Source organism: Chiloscyllium punctatum, chromosome 2, assembly GCF_047496795.1.
Source record: "Chiloscyllium punctatum isolate Juve2018m chromosome 2, sChiPun1.3, whole genome shotgun sequence".
Classification (NCBI taxonomy): Eukaryota; Metazoa; Chordata; class Chondrichthyes; order Orectolobiformes; family Hemiscylliidae; genus Chiloscyllium; species Chiloscyllium punctatum.
The window spans coordinates 98,815,945-98,839,243 of NC_092740.1; the positions used below are offsets into that span (position 1 = coordinate 98,815,945).

Sequence of the window (23,299 nt, forward strand, 5' to 3'; positions counted from 1 at the left end):
ATTAGCAATGCCACCCCCCCTCCTTTTTACCACCCTCCCTAATCTTACTGAAACATCTGTAACCAGGAACCTCCAACAACCATTCCTGTCCCTCATCTATCCATGTTTCCGTGATGGCCACAACATCGTAGTCCCAGGTACCGATCCAAGCCTTAAGTTCACCCACCTTATTTCTGATACTCCTTGCGTTGAAGTATACGCACTTGAGCCCATCTCTGTGTCCGCAAGTAGTCCCTGTCAGTGCTACCTTCTCCACAGCCTCCCTACAGTCTTGGGCATCCTGACACACAGCTAGCTTACTTGCTGGACTACAAGTCCGGATCCCATCCCCCTGCCAATCAATGCTACCATCAATGCCACCATCAATGCTACCATTACCTCTACTGCAATGGCCACAATATTCAACTGTCCATTCTTCATGAACAATTCAGAGATTGATCCATATAAGCTTATATTGTATTTTAACTTTTTAAGTTTACTGCTTATTTCTAATTCACGTGTATATGTATTGTGTTAGTATTTCTTTTCTTGTATGATAATTAATAAGTTCATTCTATTTGTTGATTCAACAAAGCCTGGCTGAACCAACACCATTTAGAACATAAGTTTTTTTCTGTCTGGGAGAAAGGTACCTGCAAGGGAAAGATTCCTTTTCAAATTAATCTTATTGCGATCAATGGGTGGATAACTGAAAAAGGGGAGCCACTTCATCTCTCCTCATTTGGGAGCTTTACAGTTCAGGGTCCCATCCAGAACCATAATGGATTGGGGAATCTTGCTCAGCTTTTTGCTTTCAGGATTTCCAGACATTGGTGTGGTAGATTAGGCAGGGAGTTTTCAAATCTATGTTGTCAGCAGCCAAGGTGATCTCTTTCATAAAACATATTTTTTTTAAATCAGGTTTGACTCTGGTTTAGCCGTAATAGGCTGAATGCCTTTGCACCACCCACCCCCAAACCCCCAAGACTTAAATTACAAAGAACAAAGATCAAAGAGTAGTCCAGCACAGGAAGAAGCCCTGTGGCCTGTCATGTCTGCACTGACACATGATGCCTTTCTAAACACCTTCAGACCCCATGCGGTCAATATCACGTCCTATTCAATAATTTGTCAAGATGCCTCTTAAATGTTGGATTGTATTTGCCTCAACCATCTCCTCTGACAGCAATTTCCAGGCACTCGGTATGAAAATAAACCGTGCCTGTCACATCTCCTTTAAACTTACTCCCTTTCACCTTTAACCTATGTCCCTGGTAAATGACATTTCTACACAAGGAAAAAGACTTCAACTATCCAGTTTATCCATGCTTCTCATATTTTTGTCAACTTGTGTCAGGTCACCCCTTATCCATCAATGTTCAAGTGAAAATAAACCAAGGTTGTCCAATCTCTCCTCAGAGATAATGCCCTCCAAACCAAGAAACATCCTAATAAACCATTTCTATACCTGCTCCAAAGCCTCCACATCCTTATGGTAATATGGCAACCAGAACTGTACACAAATTTCCAACAATGGCACAACGAAAGCTCTATATAGATGCAACATGAGTTGTCACGTTTTTCTGCTCTGTACCCTGACTGATGAAGGCAAGCATGCTATATGTGCCTTCTTGGCCACTTGTGTTACCATTTTTAGGGAACTGTGGACCTGTGTGCCTTGTTTTGTTTTTGTATGTTGATGCCATGAAAGATGCTGCCATTTACTGTATACTTATCCCCTGCATTAGATCTTCCAAAATACATCACTTTGCATTTGTCCAGATTAAACTCCATCTGCTATTTCTCCAATCAAGTCTCCAGCCTATGTCCTGCTGTATCCTCTGGCAATCCTGCTCACTATCCACAGGTCCCCCAATCTTCCTGATGCCCACAAACTATCTAATCAAGCCACCTGCACTCTCCTCCAAATCATTTATGTATATATTATAAAAAACAGGGATACCAGCACAGATCCCTGCCAAACACCACTGGTCACAGAGCTTCAGTCAGAAAAACACCCTTCAACCAATACTTTTTGTCTTCTATAACTAAGCCAGTTCAGTATCCTTATATTAACTCACCATGAATCCCATGTGACTTCAATTTTTGTATTAGCCTGCCATGAAGGACATTGTCAAAGGTCTTGCTAAAATCCATATGACCACATCTTAGGTCCTGCCCTCATCAATCAACTTTGTCACCATCAAAAAAACTCAATCAAGTTACCCCAGAAGTATTCATGAAGGACCTCACCCACTTCCTCTGGCTGTATGCATAAATTCTAATCTTTGTCCTTGAGTAAACCTCTCCTTTCCTTAGCTACCCTCTTGTTCCTTATATATGCATACAATACCTTGGGATTTTCCTTAATCCTGTTTGCCAAAGATATTTAATGGCCCCTTTTAGCCTCCACTCTCCATCCCCCCCCCACCCCCCCAAACTCCTTGCTTCAATTCTTTCCTGCTATCTCTGTATTCTTTGTGGGTCCTGTCTTCAGTTTCCTAAACATTATGTATACCTCCTATTTTTTAGTTTCTTAGTTTCCCTTGTCATGTAAGGTTTCTAATCTTGTCATCCTTATTCTTTATTTTCACAGGAACATGCTGGTCCCAAACTCTAATCAATTTACCTTCAAATGATTCACACATGCCAGATTTGGATTTGCCCCCAAACAGTTGCCCCCAATCTATATTACCCAGTTCCTGCCTGATATTGTGGTGGTTAGTCTTCCCTCAGTTTAGCATCTTTACCCAAGGACTACTCTTATCCTTATCCATAATTCACTTAAGATTTACAGAATTATGGTCACTGTTCTCAAATACATCTCCCACTGAAACTTGCATCACCTGGCTGAGTTCATTGCCCAATACTAATTTTAGTATGGCCCCTTCCTAGTTGGACTACTTACATTTTGTTTCAAAACACCATCTTGGACGTACCTAACAAGTTCCTCCCCATTCAAGCCCCTGGCACTAAGCAAGTCCAAGTCAATAAAGAAGTTAAAATCAGCCATCACAACAACCCTGCTGCTTTTATATTTTTCAATAATGCATCCACATATCTGTTTCTCTATCACCTGCTGGTTGTTGGAACGGCTATAATACAATGCCATCAAAATGATTGCACTCTTCCTGTTCCTGAGCCCTACCCAAATGGCTTTGCTGGATGACCCTTCCAAGGCATCCTCCCTCAGTACAGCTGTGATATTTTCCCCAAGCAGTAATGCAACTCTGCAGCCTCATTTACATACCTCACCATCCCACCTCAAACATCTAAATCTAGCAATGTTAAGCTGTCAGTCTTGACCCCCTTTCAACCAAGTCTTTGTCACAGCTATAACATCAATATTATATGTATTAATCCAAACTATAAGTTCATATGCCTTAACTGTCATACGCCTCACATCAAAACCGTGGGCAGCACGGTGGCAGAGACCCGGATTCAATTCCCGCCTCAGGTGACTCACTGTGTGGAGTTTGCACATTCTCCCCGTGTCTGCGTGGGTTTCCTCCGGGTGCTCCGGTTTCCTCCCACAGTCCAAAGATGTGCAGGTCAGGTGAATTGGCCATGCTAAATTGTCCGTAGTGTTGTAAGGGGTAGATGTAGGGATATGGGTGGGTTGCACTTCGGCGGGGCGGTGTGGACTTGTTGGGCCGAAGGGCCTGTTTCCACACTGTAAGTAATCTAATCTAAAAAAAACCAAATATACCTCAGATTGCAAGTCCTGCTGTGTTCATAATCTCCCGTTTGTTCTTCCTCTTAAAGTTACTGGGCTTGGACTCTGACTCTTCCTTGGTCATTTTACTTGCTGGCCTGCTACTATGGTTCCTGCCATCCTGCCACACTAGTTTAAACCCTGCTGAATGGCACAAGCAAATCACCCTGCCAGGGTATTGGTGCATTGCCAGTTTAGGTGCAAACGTTGCAACTGTTGGTTTCACCACCACCCATCATTATCACTATTCACAACCTTTCTTGGATCATTTCAGATACCCAAATAATATCACCTGATCAAACAATGATCAAAGAGAGTTGGAAGAGTAAGAAAACAATATTGAAGAAATAACACTGTTACTCGCTGTCATACATACAGCCACAAACTCAGAAACTAATATTAGGCATATTTTAAGAGGATAGCCTGGGAACACTTAGCCTGTACCAGAGCATATGAGCTTATTGGAGGATGAGGTCATATTTGAATTCTGTTGCAGAAGACTAATGAGAACACCTATTGGGTAGCATTCAGAAAAATGTTGATGTGTTTACACAGAAATTCTTGTCAGTTTGGCAGGTTTACAAGCAATCTCTGTCAAGGAAGATGAAGGAATCCAGCAACAATCATGCACATGAATTCATGCAGAGTATGGAGACTACCGTTTCCACTCTGGAACTGTTGGCCAGCATCATTACCACCCTTAAAAACCCAACCACAATACAGTCAGCACGGGTTTTGTTAATTGGAGGACATGTTTGACCAACTTGATTACATTTTTCGAAGTGGTGATCATGTGTGTTGATGAGGGCAATGTTTTTGATGTCGTCTTGGTCTTCAATAAGGTTTTTGGTAAGGTTCCACATTGGAGACAGATAGCAAAACTAAGGGTCCATGGGATCCAAGGATATTTGGAAAATTGGATCCTAAATTGGCTGAGTGGCAGAAGATGGTAGTTGAAGAGTACTTTTCTGAATGAAACTCTGTGTCTATTGGGGTTCTTCAGGAAGTGGTGTTGTTGCTGTTGCAGTTTGTGGCTTTTATTAATGATTTAGATTTGAATAGGAGTGGGTTAATTAGTAAATCGGTAGACAATACAAAATTGGTGGTGTAGTAAATAGTGAGAAGGATAGCCTTATACTTGAAAAGGATATAGCCAGATTGGCTGATTAGCAGCAAATGGAATTCAATCCAGATAAATTTCAGATGTTGCATTTGAGCAGTACAAACAAAAAAAGGAAATACATGATGAATGGTGGAATCCTGGGAAACACTGAGGATCAGTGTGCATGTAGACTTGCCAATTATGGTAGCTGAGGAGCTAGATAAGGTGGTTAAGAAGGCATATGTTATACTTGCCTTTATTAGTCACCCATATAGCTTAAGAGCAGGGATGTCATACTGGAACAATATAAAACGTTGATTAGGATATAGCTAAAGTATTTGGAATCCACATTATTGGATAACTCTAGAGAGGATGCAGAGGAGATTTATCAGGATGTTGCCTGTGCTGGAGGGTTTCGGTTATTAAGAGAGATTGGAAAGACCATGGGTTTCTTAAATCAAAGGAGATTGAGAAGGGTCATGATTGAAATGTATAAAATTAAGAGGGGTAGAGGTAGGGTATACAAGAAGGAACCTTTCCTCTTAATGGTGTGATTAACATCCAAAGGAGACAGATTTCAGGTAAGGGGCAGAAGCTTTAAAGAAGATGCAAGGCAAAATATTTTCATCCAGAAATAGGTGGGCATCTGCAACTCACCACCTGAAAGGGTGGCAGAGGCAGAGGCCCTTATAACATGTATGAAAGGTGTGAGCTGTTGTTGAATAGGTAATTGTGGTTGGATTCACTAGAACTGCAGTTGGATGAACTGTTAATGGGTGGTCCAACCGGAAAGGGCCTTTGTTGGTTTTCTCCTCTCTTCCTCCTGTCAAGCTCTTGCTGTTCGTCTTCCTCCTCCTCGTCCTCCTCCATTTAAGCTGTCTACCTGGTGTCAAAGACTACAATCTCATGGCAGCAAGTTTCTGCAGGATACAGCAGGTCACACTCCATTTTCAGATGTATACCAGAGGTACTACAGGATCCCACAGGGGTGTCCAGGCAGCTGAAATATTGCTCAAGCTACATGACTTTTTTTAATGGCAATAATGTTCTCGGCAATAATAGAGTCATAGAGATGTACAGCATGGAAACAGACCCTTCGGTCCAACCCATCCATGCCGACCAGATATCCCAACCCAATCTAGGCCCACCTGCCAGCACCTGGCCCATATCCCTCCAAACCCTTCCTATTCATATACCCATCCAAATGCCTCTTAAATGTTGCAATTGTACCAGCCTCCACCACATCCTTTGGCAGCTCATTCCATGCTGCCCATATGTGTGTGAATTGTGTAAATATATGAGCCTGGTGATCAGTACTCATCTGGATAGTCCTGATCACCCTAAACCAGCCTTTGCTTTATCTTGGTTGTTCAAATACTGATTGCACAGTGGATTGGCATAGAACAAAGGCATAGTACTGCTAGTATAACAGGCACTGACCTCTCTGATGCATTAAGAATGGCTGCGTACCATATGAATAATAAGAAGGTGGAAAGTTTTGTGTTTGGGCTAAAAGTTAAATTTATATATGTTGACTGCAACATGAAGTATGTGCTGTTGATGGCACCATGTACTGCTATCCTAGTGAAACTATGTCTTCATCCTTCCCGAGCAAAGCTGGCAATCAGTTATTTCCCTTACCCTTGCAAACAGAACATTTGCGACTTGCCTATACAACGCAAATTGTGTTGGTAGCATCACTTGGGCCAGCCTGGAATGAGCTAAATAAAGAGGTTAGTCACATTCACAGCCACTGTAAGTACCATCTTCACCCAGCTCTGAATGTGTAAGTCTACCTTAAAAGATAACAGCTATCAGTGAACAGTTCTCTTGAGAAACAGAAGACAAAATTTTATAGAGGCCTGAATGATAGAGAAGAATGGTGAGAAATGTGACAGGATCACATGAGAAGAACAGCAAGGCCGATGTCAATGTCAGAAGCAACTTTTAACTAAGTAACTTTTAACCAAATTCCAGGTGTTGAGGGCAAGATTCCTGTTAAGTAGTGGCGAGTTGCACATTGAGGGGAATTATTGCCTACTAATAACTTTATGAACTGTACATCTTGCCTCATTAAAGCGCAGCTTTATATAACAAAACCCCCATGTGCAAACCAGGTTCTGAGAATTCTCGACATGGAGTCACAGCAGGCAACAATGGTGAGGAAATGTTCTTAGTGGTTTCATTGCTAGACTATTAATTCAGGAACTCATCTAATCTTCTGGAGACTTGGGGTCAAATCCTGGCATGGCCGATGGTGGAATTTGAATTCAATAAAGAATCTGGAAGTATGAGGGCCCTCTCATGGCACATTGGTAGTGTCCCTACCCTTGGAATGGGAGAGTAGGCCTGGGTTCAAGTCTCACCTGCTCCAGAGTTGTGTAATTACATCTCTGAAAAGGTTGATTAGAAAAATAGGTTAATTAAAACAAATCATCACAACAGACATTTGGTAAAGCCAGCTTGCTACTTTATCCAAAGGCCCTCCATGTTGGATACCAGGTATCAACATGCCAGAATTGTAAATGGTACTCCAAAGGTGGCCTCACCAATGTCATCAACACAGCTATTAAGGGAGATGAAAATGGATAGTACAGGTTTTACTGTTGGTACAGGTGAGAATGTATCCTGAAGGAGTCATTAGAGAGTGCAAAGAGTATGAAGCGTTAGTGGTTGGGATGAGTGACAGCAAGCAAGGGAAGATGGTTAAAGGCAGTAGTAAGAGTAATATGATTATGAGCCTTGGGGTAGGTGGGTACACTGCCATAGATAGAGTGAGTTTGAGATATCTGTGAGAAGATGGTGGTACTAACATGCTGTCAATTCCTCCCAGACACTGACCTGGGCAGTAATCACTGATCAGGCTAAAATGGTCTAGTATTGTGGCATCCATTGCCAGTCATGGAAGAAAAGCCATCTGCCATTTTTCAGGCCATTAATCCATTTGAACAAGATCTCTTTGTGATCTTAGAAAACTTTCTTGACTGTCTACTACGCCACCAATTTTGGTGTCATCTGCAGACTCACTAAACATGCCTTTTATACTCTCATCTAAAACATTTATACAAATTGAATTGAATTGAATTGAATTTATTGTCACGTGTACAGAGGCACAGTGAAAAGTTTTGCCTTGCGAGCAATACAGGCAGATCACAGAGTTAAGCAGCATAGATAAGTAAATAATAGGTAAACAGTGGCAAAAACCAAAACATAGGTACAGGTGAATGTTAAGAGTTTGTGAGCCCATTCTAACAACAGTGGGGTAAAAACTGTTTTGAAACCGGCTGGTGCGTGTGTCAGGCTTCTCCACCTTCTCACCAATAGTAGAGGTTGTAGAAAAGCATTGCCAGGGTGGGATGGATCTTTGAAAATGCTGGCGGCCTTTCCTTGACAGTGGGCCTGGTAGTTGGATGCTTTAGATGGGAAGTTGGCCTTTGTGATTGTCTGGGCCGAGTTCACTACTCTCTGTAACCGTCTCCGATCTTGAATGGTACCAGGTAGTGATACATCCAGACAGAATGCTCTCAATGCGCACCTATAAAAGTTGGCAAGGGTATTTGACATCATGCCAAATTTTCTCAGCTGCCTAGGAAGAACCGACATTGTTGGGCCTTTGTAACCAGTGCGTCCACATGAAGAGTCCAAGAAAGTTTGTTGTTGATGACCACTCCCAGGAGCTTGACACTCTCCACTCGCTCCACCTCTGTGCTGTTAATGCATTGGGGGGGCATGAGTAACATCCCGCCAAAAGTCAATAATGGGTTCCTTGGTTTTGCCGGCATTGAAAGCTAGATTGTTCTTAGTGCACCATTTTTCCAGGTCTTCTACCTCCCATCTGTAGTCTGTTTCGTTGCCATCTGAGATTTGACCGACTATGGTGGTGTCATCAGTGAACTTGTAAATAACATTAGCTGAAAATGTGTTGCTGGAAAAGCGCAGTAGGTCAGGCAGCATCCAAGGAGCAGGAGAATCGACGTTTCGGGCATGAGCCCTTCTTCAGGAATGACATTAGTCTGGTATGACAAACAAAAGAAGACCCAGAACCAATTCCTGTGGAATACTGCTGATAACAGGCCTCGGTCTGAAAAGCAACTTAGTGCATTCTATGTGCAATCCAATCCAGTGAGACCTGCAAGTTTCTGTCTTCAAAGTGAGGTGTCAATTAATCCTTCTCTTTCATGTCTAGGGCAAACATCAGGAAATATGAAGGGAAGGTGCAGACTAACAGTGCTTGCCTGGATGAACAATGGCCTTTTAAAGATGGCGATCAATTTTGGGTTATTCCAACAGTGACAAGTTCATCCAGGGACAGTATGCATAGGTGTGGGATAGGCAGTTAATGAAGTAAGTTTAGTAAGTTATGGAGAGAGTTCACACCAGATCTAGTGACACCCTCCAAGAAACTGACCCTGACCAACAAAATAGTTAAGATTCTGCCAAGAGATAGCTTCTTCAGATTTAGTTCAGAGAATTGCATAAAAAACCTAAGCAGACATAGTCTCCTGCGCTGAGACTTTCCCACCTTCTTCTTCCTTTTTAACTAGCTTGTCCTCCTCTGGTGTTGTCTCTATCATGCCGCAGGCCAATGGGTATCAAAACCACAGCAGTCATAACTGGGAACAAATAGTCTGAGCAGAACACTTAAAGCAAGAACCAATGACTTCACAACAAGCCTCTACAATCAGTTTGACTTTATGAACTTTTAAGTAACAGTACAACATTTCAAACACTGCCACTAACTCAGCAATGAACTGCAAAAATTAATCAGCAACTAAGTAGAAAGTGATTGATAGCCCCTTTAAATAGCACTGTCAGGGGTCCTTCCTGCTGCGGAAAAATATGTGTTCAGTTGTGCAGGATTAAGAAAAGAGCTTAATTGGAACCTTGAGGCCAAACATGGCACTGCAATGTCAAACCACTGTTAAAATCCTAACTTGTACCCACATCTATCTAAACCACTTTCAGTATTATACCTAGCCCACAACAGAGGTGTTCAAATGAATCCCTTTTTGGACCTAAAGTCAAAAATGTGAAAACAAGGTACAACATTTTGAGGATTGGGGTTGTTTTTCAGACTGGAGGCCTGCCACCAGCAGTATTCCACAGGGATTGTTCTGGGTCCTCTTTTGTTGGTCATTAATATAAATGATTCGTATGAGAATATAGCAGGCATCATTCGCAAGTCTGCAGATGACATCAAAATTGGTGGCATAGTGGACAGTCAAGAAAGTTTTTGATCAAATGGATTAATGGGCTGAAAAATCGCAGATGGAGTTCAATCTAGATGATGTTAGGTCTATTGTGTAAATTCATAATAATTGACAGTTAACACACTTCTGGAAAAGAAATGGCAATTTAAATCCCCCCAAAAAGGTGGGGGTTTGCTTTGGGAGGGAGATTAAAAAGCTAACAATCTCAAAAAGGAATCAAATCATCAATTTCTAGTGACAATGGAATAGGGACAAGGGCCCAACATGTGACCAATCAATTCTGAACCACGGCTGACTGAGTCTCTGAATATCCAACACATGAAAGAAAGTGAACAGGGTTTTGTTAAATTTATTGATTCACAACATGTGGCTAGGCTCGTAGTTATTGTCTAATCTGACCTATCCTTGTGAAGGTGGTCATGAACCATCCTCGTGAACCACTGCAGTCACCCATAGTGCTTTTAGGAAAGGAGTTCCAGAAATTTGGCCAAGTGACAGTCAAGGAACAGAGATGTAGTTCAATGTCAGAATGTTTAGGGGATTGGAGAGAGCTACCAGGAGGTTGTGTTCCATGTCAATACTAGTTTTGTCCTTCTACATGGTGATGGTCATGGATTTGCAATGTATTGTCAAAAGAGCTATGATGAGTTGCAGATGGTACATACTGCTGCCTTTATGCATCAGTAGAGGAAGTGAATATTCAAGGTGGCGGATAGAATGCCAATCTACAGGCTGCTTTGTTTCAGATCTATCGATCATCTTAAATCGTGTTGGAACTCCAGGCCTCCAAGCAGATGGAAAATGTTTTATCACACCCCTGACCTGTATCTTATATATGGTGAACAAGCATTGAGGATTCAGGTGGCAAATTAGTCACTGCAGGATTTCCAATCTCTGACCCACTCTTGTAGCCACAGGATTTTGTAAGGCTGATCCAATTCAGTTCAATTGTCATACAATGGTAACCCACCCCAACACTAGGATGTTTACAGTTGGGGATTCAGTGATAGTAATGTCATTGAATGCCCTGGGAAAATGGTTAGATTCAATTTTGTCACAGATGGTCATTGCCTGGTATTTGTATGGAGTGGATGTTATTTTCCACTTATCAGTCCAAGTTTACATGTCCAGACAGCTACAATATCTGAGGAGTCATGAATACTGGTGATCATTGTGCAATCATCAGCAAACAACCCATTTCTGACCTTATGGTAGAGGGAAGGTCATTGATAAAACAGTTGTGGATGATTAGGCACAGGACGTGACCCTGAATAACTCCTGCAGTGATAACTAAGATGATTAACTTCCAACAACCATAGCAATCTTTCTTTATATTAGGTATGACGGCAATTATTGAAGAATTTGCCCTGGATCCCAATGACTTCAGGCTTGATTGCACTTTTTGATGACACGCTCAGTCAAATGTCACATGGATGTCCTCACAGCCTTGTAGATTAGAATAAATAGAGATGTTTCCTCCAAGCTCAGCAAACAACCCAGTAAAACCAACCCCTTCACAACCTGTCTGCTCCTCCAACCCAGTGTAGGTGTTCCCATCTGCTTCCCCAAATCACCCCATGTGATCAGCTGCCACTCATAACCCACATAACAACCCTGTGCCCACTTCAACACTGATCACCATCCATTTCACCTACTGACAAAAGTTATCAGCTATCAACTTGGCTTTTCCTTGTACTCCAGACTTTCCCACCCTGCAGACAGTTAGCAGCCGTGCCAGGGGAATAAAAATCAATTTTAAAATCTCTCCCATTTCCTCTCCAACACCTCTCACCATCTTCTTACAGATGTTGTCTCAGAGATAATATTTGTGCATTATTGTCCCCTCACAAGTACATAATTTGTACCTTGTAAATTTTTTGGGGGGTAACATTGCTACAAGGGGCGATACAGTGGTTCAGTGGTTAGCATTGATGCCTCACAGTGCCAGGGACCTGCATTCGATTCAGGTGGAGTTTGCACATTCTCCCCACGTCTGCATGGGTTTCTTCCAAGTGTTCTGGTTTCCTCCCACAGTCCAAAGATGTGCAGGTTAGGTGTGGATTGGCCATGGTAAATTGCCCATAGTGTCCAGATATATGCAGGCTGGGTGGATTAGTTATGGGAAATGCAGAGTTACAGGGATAATGTATAGGGGTGGGTCTGTATGGGATGCTCTTCAGAGAGTCAGTGTAGACTCAATGGGCTGAATGGCCTGCTTCAGCTCTGTAGGAATTCTATGATTCTATAACACAGACTTTTCTTAACTCCCAAGAAGCAGACAATACCCCATAATGCAACCTTCATGATTTGTCATTGAGGATCAATTAAGAACATTCTGCTAGCCACACAGTAGGAATGCTCTTTCACCCTATTCCCTCTTCTCCCAACTCCCTTGCTTTGAGGTAAGTGCAAGTATCACAGCAGAACTATGTAAGCAAATTTTTCCTCACTTGCTGCACAGCGTAAGTAAGTTGACAAGGCTATTAACTCAACTGTTTTCCACAAGGAACATTTTCTTTCCATATTTTGGCCACTTTTCTCAGTTGAAATCTCTATCGATACTTCATTGAAACTTCATTTCTGCATCGGTCATCATATTGCACACTAAAGCCTGAAGCAGATGTCTCCCAAAAATGTTGGATTGATCAGACAAGAAAGAAACAAGGAAGAGCTCTGAGTGATTGCTAATAATCATTACAATTTCAATGCTAACACTCCCCACTGCAGGGAGAGGCTTAATACAATCAATGCAAACAAATATTCTTTCAAAATCTGCAAAATAACATATATTTTCTGTCTAAAATTAATAACACAGTGTAGTTTAGAATTTATTAAGCCAATTGCTTCTCTTATTCCTCTTCCTTTCTCAACTCCAAACTGGTTATCTCCTACATAACTCTGTGCCTTCTCAGCCATATTCTTTACTATAGCTCTCAACACAACTTTCAATGTACAGGTAATAAAATAAGTTATATGGAAATTAGAATATCACCGTGCTTGGCTTCTTCCTTTGAATAATCATTATTCTACTTCTTTACTCACACTTCCTGTATAGATGAAAAGCCAAGGAATTTATAATGAAAGTATAAGATCTGAGTTGTAAACTCACAACGATAGCGTCATTTAAAGATATATCTAGACAGATACATGAATCGTCAGGGAGAAGGGGATACAGATCCTTAGAAAATAGGCAGCAGGTTTAGATTGAGAATTCGGATCCGGGCAGGTTTGGAGGGCTGAAGGGGCCGTCCTGTGATGGAAGGTCCTTTGTTCTAACTCACATTGATGGTTAATTCATCCAGTTTTTTGGGAAGATTTAACTCAGTTTTGGAGAGATCAGAAAGCTTAAGAAATCTGAAGAGAAAACTCTCAATTTTCTTAATGGTCATGAGAAACATTTACTTTATTCAATCACCCACTGTCAAATAATTTAGGGCAATATTCTTCTGCATTTTCAGTGGGTGATCACTATTAATTAAGGTGATCATTATTAATACAAGTATACACCAATGTTTACTAATCAGTGCAAAGATATTTACTTAACAGGAAAATGGTCAGAGGGCCTCATGCAGAAAATAAGAGCATCCAAAGAAGGAAGCCAAAGGCATGCTGATTTTCTAACTTCTATACACTTATTTTGATTACCTGAAGATTGCATTGAGAGCTATAGTAGAGTGTAGGTGGGAAGGCACAGAATTATGCAGTTGACCAGTTTGTATTTGTGGTAGGAAGAGGGATAAGAGAAGCAATTAACATGACAAGATTAATAAGTGAACATATTTTAGAATTTGAACAGGTGTTAAATTTGTTTTGCATATTTGGAGAAAAGCATTTCATTGGGTTAACTGTTTTAAGCTTTTGACAGCACTGAAAGACATTGGAAAAGACTGGAGAGATACATCATGATAAAGAAACTTGTACAAGGAAAAAACTGCAAGGGTGAGAATAGCAATATTTTTCCAAACTCAGACATTGGAAGAGTTCAATGATGGGTCCTGAAGAAAGAAAGATCCTATTGGACTCAAAACCTGAACACTTTTTCAAACCATGGATGCTGCCAGATTTGCTGAAATTCTACAGCACTTTCTATTTTAGTTCAACAAGGATGTTGTTTATCATCTGTCATCTTTAATGTCTATGCAGAAGCAATAATCAAAAAAAGCATTTGAAGACATGCATTTAGTGTTAAGATTGGAAGGGTGGATGGGCGACTGATAAAATCAGTTAGATTTGCACATCACAAAGCACTTGTAAAGAGCACCAGAAATAGGTTAGAAGAACTGTTAAGTAGATTCATAATAGAATTCACGAACTTTGGCATGAAAGATAAAATTGACAAAATCCAACATGATCCATACCTTAAAATAATAAAGAAACATTCACATATTCAAAGAAGATAAATAATACGGGTGGCACAGTGGTTAGCACTGCTGCCTCACAGCGCCAGAGACCTGGGTTCAATTCCCACCTCAGGTGACTGACTGTGTGGAGTTTGCACATTCTCCCCGTGTCTGCGTGGGTTTCCTCCGGGTGCTCCGGTTTCCTCCCACAGTCCAAAGATGTGCAGGTTAGGTGAGTTGGTCATGCTAAATTGCCCATAGTGTTAGGTAAGGGGTAAATGTAGGGGTATAGGTGGGTTGTGGGTCGGTGTGGACTTGTTGGGCCGAAGGGCCTGTTTCCACACTGTAAGTAATCTAATCTAATCTAAATAAAAAATTTAAGAATTCACGTATTCAAGAATACCTGCAAATTCAACTAAGAAATAATAAAAATGATATTAATAGGAAAGGCCACATTTAGTAAGCAGAAACTTGTTGTTAATTAGGTAGCTGAATGTACAACTGAAAAAGTTATTTGTAAAGAGCTTGACTTGGCACATATGGATGTGAGACATGAACTTTATGCAAACAACAAACCATCTTGCTAAGTAGCTTTGAAATGTGTTGTTGGATGATAACAGAGTGGATCTACTCAATAGAAAAAATATAAATTATGTAGCTCTGGCAAGAGTGAATGGTTAATGAACGTTTTGAAATGATTAGGAAAAGGCACAATCTTGAAAGGGTAAATCTTCAAATGTAAGCAGACTTATAAAAGCTGTATGGAGGGAAAATTTGAGGAAAAAAGTGAAAGAGGAAAGAAAGAATATCAATGTTGGATGGCTAGAAAATTAAATGACATTACTGGCAAATGAAAAGAATGCTACAAGTTAGAGAGATATGGAAAGACTATGCTGACTCAATGACCTGCCTTCCAGCAGAGTACATGTGATCACTTTCAGTTACAACCAAAAAGAAATCCTGAATTTCCAGCAGTTTAGCTTCCTCCCTTCTGACAGAGAAGCAGCTTCCCTGTCCTGTAAATTTAATGTTGTCAAGATCATAGCTGAAACAATAAATTACTGTTAAATCATATACTCTTTCACAAACACTTAATCATGTTTCATTTTAAGCAGTGTATTGTAAAAGGAATCAGACGTTCTCTGTGAAGTAATTGCAAAATCAGTGAGCTGTCTGAAAGATTGGCATAACATTCATTTAGTATGTGTACAGTTCACCTAGATTCCAGCATGATTTTAGTTAGCTGCATGATAAATACTTCATATTAAAGTTACCAGGATCAAGATTTAAAGCATTATAATGGAAATGATTCAGTGTAATATATTTTTAAATAGGCACCTTGTAATCTGTGTCCTTGTGTTAAAATCAAGGGAACGCATAGACCGTAAAACCTCTATACAGCCCAGGTACTGCAAAAAAAAAAGAAAATGTTTGAGTTACATGGCTTTCAGTAAATATTTTTGGTTATTTTCCATACATGTTAGCTTAGTCTGGAATATCAATAATGTCGCTCCATCAGACACTGAAATGTTAATTTAAAAAAAAATAATTTCTTCCAACATGTAAAAGCGTCTTGCAAAGGATTATCCCGCCGAAACAATAAAATTGATTTTCTTTCAACAAATGTTTCCTGTTTTGCTGAGTACTTCCAGTATTTTCTGTCTCTATTTAGTCACAACTGGAACTTTACATATATAAATGCTGAATATAAATTTTAAAAAAAAGTTTTGAGACCTGGGAACCTCAAGTAACAGACCAAAATTATTTTATGTGGCTTGAAGCTATCCTCCTTCAAAGAGCAGTCTGAGACACCCAGATTTATTTTCTAACAGTTGCTTGACTTGAAAACTATACTTCCCAGCAAACCAATGGACTAGCCACGATGTTTGTAGTCTTTAGCCGAGGCAGTTTTCTTTTTCTTTATTCATTCATAGGATGTTGCTATGGTGAATAATGGATACACCCCTAAAGCACTAATGGCACTAAAGCACTCTCTCCATCCCAGGAATTTCAGCAAACCCTTGACAGTTTCAAAAATCTCAATTTGCTATCATATTGTGTACATGGGACAGTCATAATAATCAATATCAGACTTCTGTGGGTTTTCCAGGCTACATTTTTCGAAAGCTTTCAAAAGCAAAATAACTACGTGCTGTATGTCCAGAAAACAAGTCATATTAGTGTAAAAATAGTTAAACAGACAAAAATGTCTTAAACTGGAGTTAAAAGTTAAATACTGTCACTTATCATGACTACCTACTGCCAACTGTGTACAATTTCACAACAGGTAATAAATCAAAGGAATTTCAGAGCAGATAATAAATCAAAGGAATTTCACAAATATTCTCATCATATTACTGTATGGAATAACCAGAAGAACTATTAACTGCTGTTGAAAGAGAAGAGAGAATGAAACTCTTGATTACACTTACAGTCATAGAATTGAACAGCTTGGAAATAGACCCTTTGATCCAATTCATACACACCAAATTAATTTAGTCCCAGTGGATTAATTCATTAGTTAATTAATCTAGTTAGTGGCCAACCAATGTCTTGTACAGCTTCAATAGGAACTCCCAACTCCAACAGATAATGCACTGACCAATTAAGGTAAGGATACCAAATGTCTTCTTCACGATCCTGGTTAGGCCACTTTTGGAACATAGTGTGCAATTCTGGTCTCGCTGCTATCGGAACATTGTTGTGAAACTTGAAAGGGTTCAGAAAAGATTTACAAGGATGTTGCCAGGGTTGGAGGGTTTGAGCTATAGGGAGAGGCTGAATAGGCTGGGGCTATTTTCCCTGGAGTGTTGCAGGCTGAGGGGTGACCTTATAGAGATTTATAAAATCATGAGGGGCATGGACAGAGTGAATAGACAAGGTCTTTTCCCTGGGGTAGTGGAGTCCGGAACTAGAGGGCATGGATTTAAGGTAAGAGGATAGAGATTGAAAAGGGACCTTAGGATCAACCTTTCTACGCAGAAGGTGGTGTGTGTGTGCAATGAACTGCCAGAGAAAGTGGTGGAGACTGGTACAATTACAACATTTAAAAGGCATCAGGAGGGGTAAATGAATTGGAAGGGTTTAGAGGGATATGGGCTAAGTGCTAGCAAATGGGATTAGATTAATTTAGAATGTCTGGTCAGCATGGATGAGTTGGACTGAAGTGTCATTTTCTGTGCTGATCGCCTCTATGACTCTACTTTCAAGGAACAATGAACCTGCACTCCAAGATCTCTTTGTTCAGCCACACTCCCTCAGGACATTACTATTAAATGTATAAGTCCTGTCCTGATTTGCCTTTCCAAAATGCAGTACCTCGCAGTTAATTAAACTCCATCTGCCACTTTTCAGCCCATCAGATCAAGGTTCTGTTGTACTCTGAGGTAACCTTCTTCATTGTCCACTATGCCAGAAATTTTGGTGTCATCTGCAAACTTACCAAGCATACTTCCTATGTTCACATCCAAATCATTTGTATAAATGGTGAAGAGCAGTAGACCCAGCACTGATCCTTGTGTCACATCGCTAGTTATAGGCCACCAGTCTGAAAAGCAACCCTCCACCACCACCCTCTGCATCCTACCTTTCAGCCAGTTTTGTATCCACATGGCTAGTTCTCCCTGTAACCCATGTGATCTAACCTTGCTAATCAGTCTACCTTGTTGAACACCTTGCTGAAATCCATGCAGGTCACGTCCACAGCTCTGCCTTCATTAATCCTCTTCGTTACTTCAAGAAACTCAAGTTAGTTAGTGAGGCACAGTTTCCCACACAAAGCTATGCTGACTATCCCTAATCATGATGTGGAGGTGCCGATGTTGGATTGCGGTGGACAAAGTCAGAAGTCACATGACACCAGGTCCAACAGGTTTATTTGAAATCATAAAGCTTTTGGAGCACTGCTCCTTTGTCAGGTAAGTGAAGAGAAACATACAGGCACAGAATGTATAGGCAGAGAGATCAAAAGATTGTATAAGTGTTGTGAGTGGAGTGTCGACAGGCTGAATAATAAGTCTCTGTCAGTGATCAAAAGTGTCAGACGGTGTGAGTAAAGTGTCAACAGCTGAATAGCAAACAGAGAAATTACCTATAACATAGAGATAATTACAAAAAACTCAAAATAAAGTGGTGCTGGAGACAAACCAAATGGCTGGAATAACATGTTAGGTATAAGAGTCATATGCTAAGGGTCCAGGTAATCCAAAACTGCACAAACTAATTAATGTGGAGCGATCATAAGTTATCAAAGTGATGGTGTCAAAACATAACAGTAAAGATACAGAACAGTTTGGTGGGGTTACATGTAGTGTGACATGAATCCAAGATCATGGTTGAGGCAGTCTTCATGGGTATAGAACTTGGCTATCAGTTTCTGCTCAGTGATTCTGCATTGTTGTGCATCTCAAAGGCCACCTTGGAGGACACTTACTCGAAGATCGGAGGCTGAATATCCTTAACTGCTGAAGTGTTCCCCGACGAGGAGGGAACATGCCTGTCTGGTGATTGTTGTGTGTGTCCATTCATCCATTGTCGTAATATCTGCATGGCTTCACCAATATACCATGCCTCGGAGCATCCCTTCCTGCAGTGTACGAGGTGGACAACATTGGCCAAGTCACGAGTACTTGCCATGCAAGTGGTGGATGGCGTTCTCACATGTGATGATAGTAGCCACGTTGATGATCTGGCATGTCGTGCAGAGGCTGCCATGGCAGGGTTATGTGGTGTTGTGATTGTGTTGCCCTGAAGGTTGGGTAGTTTGCTGTGAACGATGGTCTGTTTCAAGTTTGGCAGTTGTTTGAAAGCATAGGGATGATCTAGGCAAGATGTCCCTCATCATCGATGATATGTTGAAGGCTGCGGTTAGATCTCATATTTTTTAATGAGAGTCAGAGTTGCGGGATGGATTCCTGGTGACCTTTATTTGCAACTTACAGCTCAGTTACAGCATGTAGCAAAAAGTCACAAAAGCATACACAAGGCTTTTAAGACGTCTTAATTTACACATTTTAGCTTCCAGTGCAAGTGTGCTTATAGCACAGTCTTACTGCTCCAAAAACACTGCTCCAGGATAACTTAGTAGTTATCTTTTTTTTTAAGTTTAATCAAGAGGCAGATCTCAATAAAGCATATAATCAAAAGAAAACCCCAGTCTACTCACTATTATAGATTTACAAAAAAAACAGCAAGATTACACTTTTTAAAAACCACTTAGCTGCTCCCGTGCTGTGAGCTCCCACACACAGGTTTCTCCAAGGTCAGCTGCGAATTTCACTGCTTACTTTTATTAGCATGAACTCCAATGTCCAGAATACTTGTTACTAAACAGCAGTGGTGATCAGTTGTGCAGGTTCACTGCACTTTGAGATAGCTGTTCAGGTTTAGTGCTCATTATTCACCTCCCACTTGGCCTCTGCTTTGTCTCTCTTCCTTCTTTATTAAAAAGCTATTGTTCTGGTCTTTTTTTTAGATTAGATTAGATTACTTACAGTGTGGAAACAGGCCCTTCGGCCCAACAAGTCCACACCGCCCTGCCGAAGCGCAACCCACCCATACCCCTACATCTACCCCTTACCTAACACTACGGGCAATTTAGCATGGCCAATTCACCTGGCCTGCACATCTTTGGAGTGTGGGAGGAAACCGGAGCACCCGGAGGAAACCCATGCAGACACGGGGAGAACGTGCAAACTCCACACAGTGAGTCGCCTGAGGCGGGAATTAAACCCGGGTCTCTGGCGCGGTGAGGCAGCAGTGCTAACCACTGTGCCACCGTGCTGCCCTCTTCTTTTCCAAAGTTCCAAAACAATGCAACTGAAGGTGAAGGAACTCCTAGGAGTCAGTGACCAAAATATGATAGAATTCACTCTGCAATTTGAGAAGGAGAAGTTTGAATTAGATGTAACATTGAGTAAAGCTAACTACAAAAACAGGAGGGAACATCCGCCCAGAGTTAACTAAAAGGAGAGCTTAGCAGGGAAGATGGTGGAGTGGCAATGGCAGGAGTTTCAGGGTATTTTGGGAGGCACTGCAGAACTTCATCCCAAGATAGAAGAAACATGCTAAGGGGAGGATGAGGTGACCACGGATGGTGTAAGAAATCAGGTGCTGGCACATAGTTTGGTGATGGAAAGTGAGGTTGTTTCATTTCCCAGACCATCCACAACCTCATTATCTCAGGGGATCTCTCATCCACAGCCTTCAACCTCATAGTCCAGGAATCATGCACCTCCCTGTTCTACCTCTTTCCCAAATTCACAAACCTGACTGCCCTGGTCGACCCATTGTCTCCTGCCTGCTCCTGCCCCACTGAACTGCATGCCTTGACACTGTGCTGTCCCCCTTGGTCCAGGAATTTACCACATACATTTGGGACACCACCCATGCCCTTCACCTCCTCCATGGCCTTTGCTCCCCCAGCCCTGATGCTTTATCTTCACCATGGACATCCAGTCCCTGAACACATTCATCCACCAAGGACAAAGGACTCCAAGCCTTCCATTTCTTCCTTTCCTGCTGACCCAACCAGTACCCTTGCACCGACACACACACTCAATTGGCTGAACTGGTCCTCGCCCTCAACCATTTCTCCTTCGAATCCTCCCACTTCCTTCAGACCAAAGGGGTAGCCATGAGCACCCATATGGGCCCCAACTATGCCTGTCTCCTCATTGGGTACATGGAACAGTCCATCTTCCACCGTTACACAGGCACCATTCCGCATCTTTTCCTCTGCTACATTGATGATTGTATTGGTGCCATCTCATGCTCCCACAAGGAGGTTGAACAGTTCATCAATTTCATGAACACCTTTCACCCCAACCTCAAGTTCACCTGGACCATCTTGGACACCACCCTGTCCTTCCTGGACCTCTCCATTTCCGGCAACCTATTCGACACGGACATCTACTTCAAAACCACCGACTCCCACAGCTACCTGGACTACACCTCCTCCTATCCCTCTCCTGTAAAAACACTATACCTTACTCCCAATTCCTCTGCCTCTGCCGCATTTGATCACAGGAGGAGCAATTCCACTCCAGAACATTCCAGGTGGCCCTCTACTTCAAGGACTGCAATTTCCCCTCCCATGTGGTCAACAGTGCCCTCCTCCACTTCTAGCACCTCTGCCCTTGAACCTCACCCCTGCAAATGCAACAAGGACAGAACCCCCCGATCCACACCTTTCACTCCATCAACCTCCAGATACGATGCATCATCTTTCACCATTTCCGCCACTTACAGTCAGACCCGATAACCAGAGGTATATTTCCCTCCCCACCCCTTTCAGCATTCCACAGAGACCATTCCCTCTGTGACTCCCTTGTTCGGTCCACGCACCCCACCAAACCACCCCCCAATCCCAGCACCTTCCCTTGCCACTGCAAGAGTGTAAAACCTGCACCCACACCACCCCCCTTCACTTCCATCCAAGGCCCCAAGGGATCCTTCCACATCTAACAAGAATTTCCTGCACCTCCAAACACCTCATCTACTGTGTCCATTGCTCTCGATGTGGTCTCCTCTACATTGGGGAGACAGGATGCCAACTTGCCGAACCTTTCAGAGAATATCTACAGGACACACACACTAAACAACTCCCTCCACCCTGTGGTCGAACACTTCAACTACCCCTCCCACTCTGCCAAGGACATGCAAATCCTGGGCCTCCTCCACTGTCAAATCCTAGTCACCCCACGACTGGAGGAAGAACACCTCATCTTCCAACTTATGACCCTCTAACCACACAGAATCAATGTTGACTTCACCAGTTTCCTCATTTTCCCTCCCCCCACCTTGTCAAGATCCAGCCCTCCCACTTGACGCCGTCCTCTTGAACTGTCCTACTTGTCCATTTTCCTTTCCAACTATCTGCTCTACCCTCCACTCCAACCTATCACCATCACCCCCCACCTTCATCTACCTATTGCATTCCCAGCTACCTCCCCCCAGCACCACCCACTCTCATTTATCTTTCAGCCCCTTTGGGGCATCCTCCCCACATTCCTGGTGAAGAGCTTATGTTCGAAACGTCAACTCTCCTGCTTCTTGATGCTGCCTGACTGGCTGTGCTTTTCTAGCACCACACCTTTTGAATTAGAAGTCAGAGACAGCATAAAAGCAAAATAGAATGCAGACAATGTGGTAATGATTATTGGGAAGCCTTTAAAAAACAACAGAAGAGAACTAAAAAAAAAACAATAAGGGAGGAGAAGATAACATAAAAGAAAATTACACTAAATTTTTAGATATATGAAGGGGCACAAGAAAGACAAGAAACAGCATCGGATAGCTCAAAAATGAGGCTAGAAAAGAAGTAATATGAAACAAAGAAATATCAGAGGGAATGAACAAGTTCTTTGCATCAGTCTTCATACTGGAAGACACCAGTACCAGATCAGAACTTCAACAGAATCAGGGAGCAGAGGTGAGTGTAGTGGCCATCACTAAGCAGATGATGCTGGAAAATATGAATGGTCTGAAGGTGAATAACTCATCAGATGGACTACAACCAGAGTTCTGAAGGAAATAGCTGAGGATATTGTGGAGGCATGGATGGTAAGCTTTCAGGGATCGCTGGAGTCAGGGACGGTCCCTAAAAACTCAAAAAAGCTACCATAATATCCCTGTTCATGAAGGGAGGGAGGCAAAAGACAGGAAGTTATAGGCCGGATAGCCTGACCTCGATAGTTGACAGGATTTTAGAGTCCATCATTAAAGATGAGATTGCAGAGTACTTGTAAGTGGGTGCTGAAATAGGGCTGAGTCAGCACAGCTTTGTCAAGTGAAGCTTATGCCAGACAAAGCTGTAAGAATTCTTTGAGAAAGTAATGAGAAAGTTAGACAAAGGAGAGTCAGTGGACATGATGCTAAATAAGCTAAAGCCCATTGTGTTAGTGGTAAGGTACTGGCATGGATAGAGGATTGCCTGACTGGCAGAGGCAGCAAA

At 41.9% G+C, this 23,299-nt stretch overlaps 1 protein-coding gene across 7 annotated transcripts in view; it reads right to left on the reverse strand.

Annotated features, from left to right (window-relative positions):
* Positions 1–23,299, reverse strand: part of shc3 (SHC (Src homology 2 domain containing) transforming protein 3) — a 237,544-nt gene that overhangs the window by 117,321 nt on the left and 96,924 nt on the right. For all 7 annotated transcript variants that reach the window (XR_011962693.1, XM_072586330.1, XM_072586340.1 and 4 more), the window contains one exon: positions 15,685–15,755. Coding sequence is in view for 6 of the 7 variants with exons in the window: in XM_072586330.1 (XP_072442431.1) it covers positions 15,685–15,755 (71 nt within the window). In the remaining variant the exon portion in view is untranslated. The remainder of the gene's footprint in view (positions 1–15,684; positions 15,756–23,299) is intronic.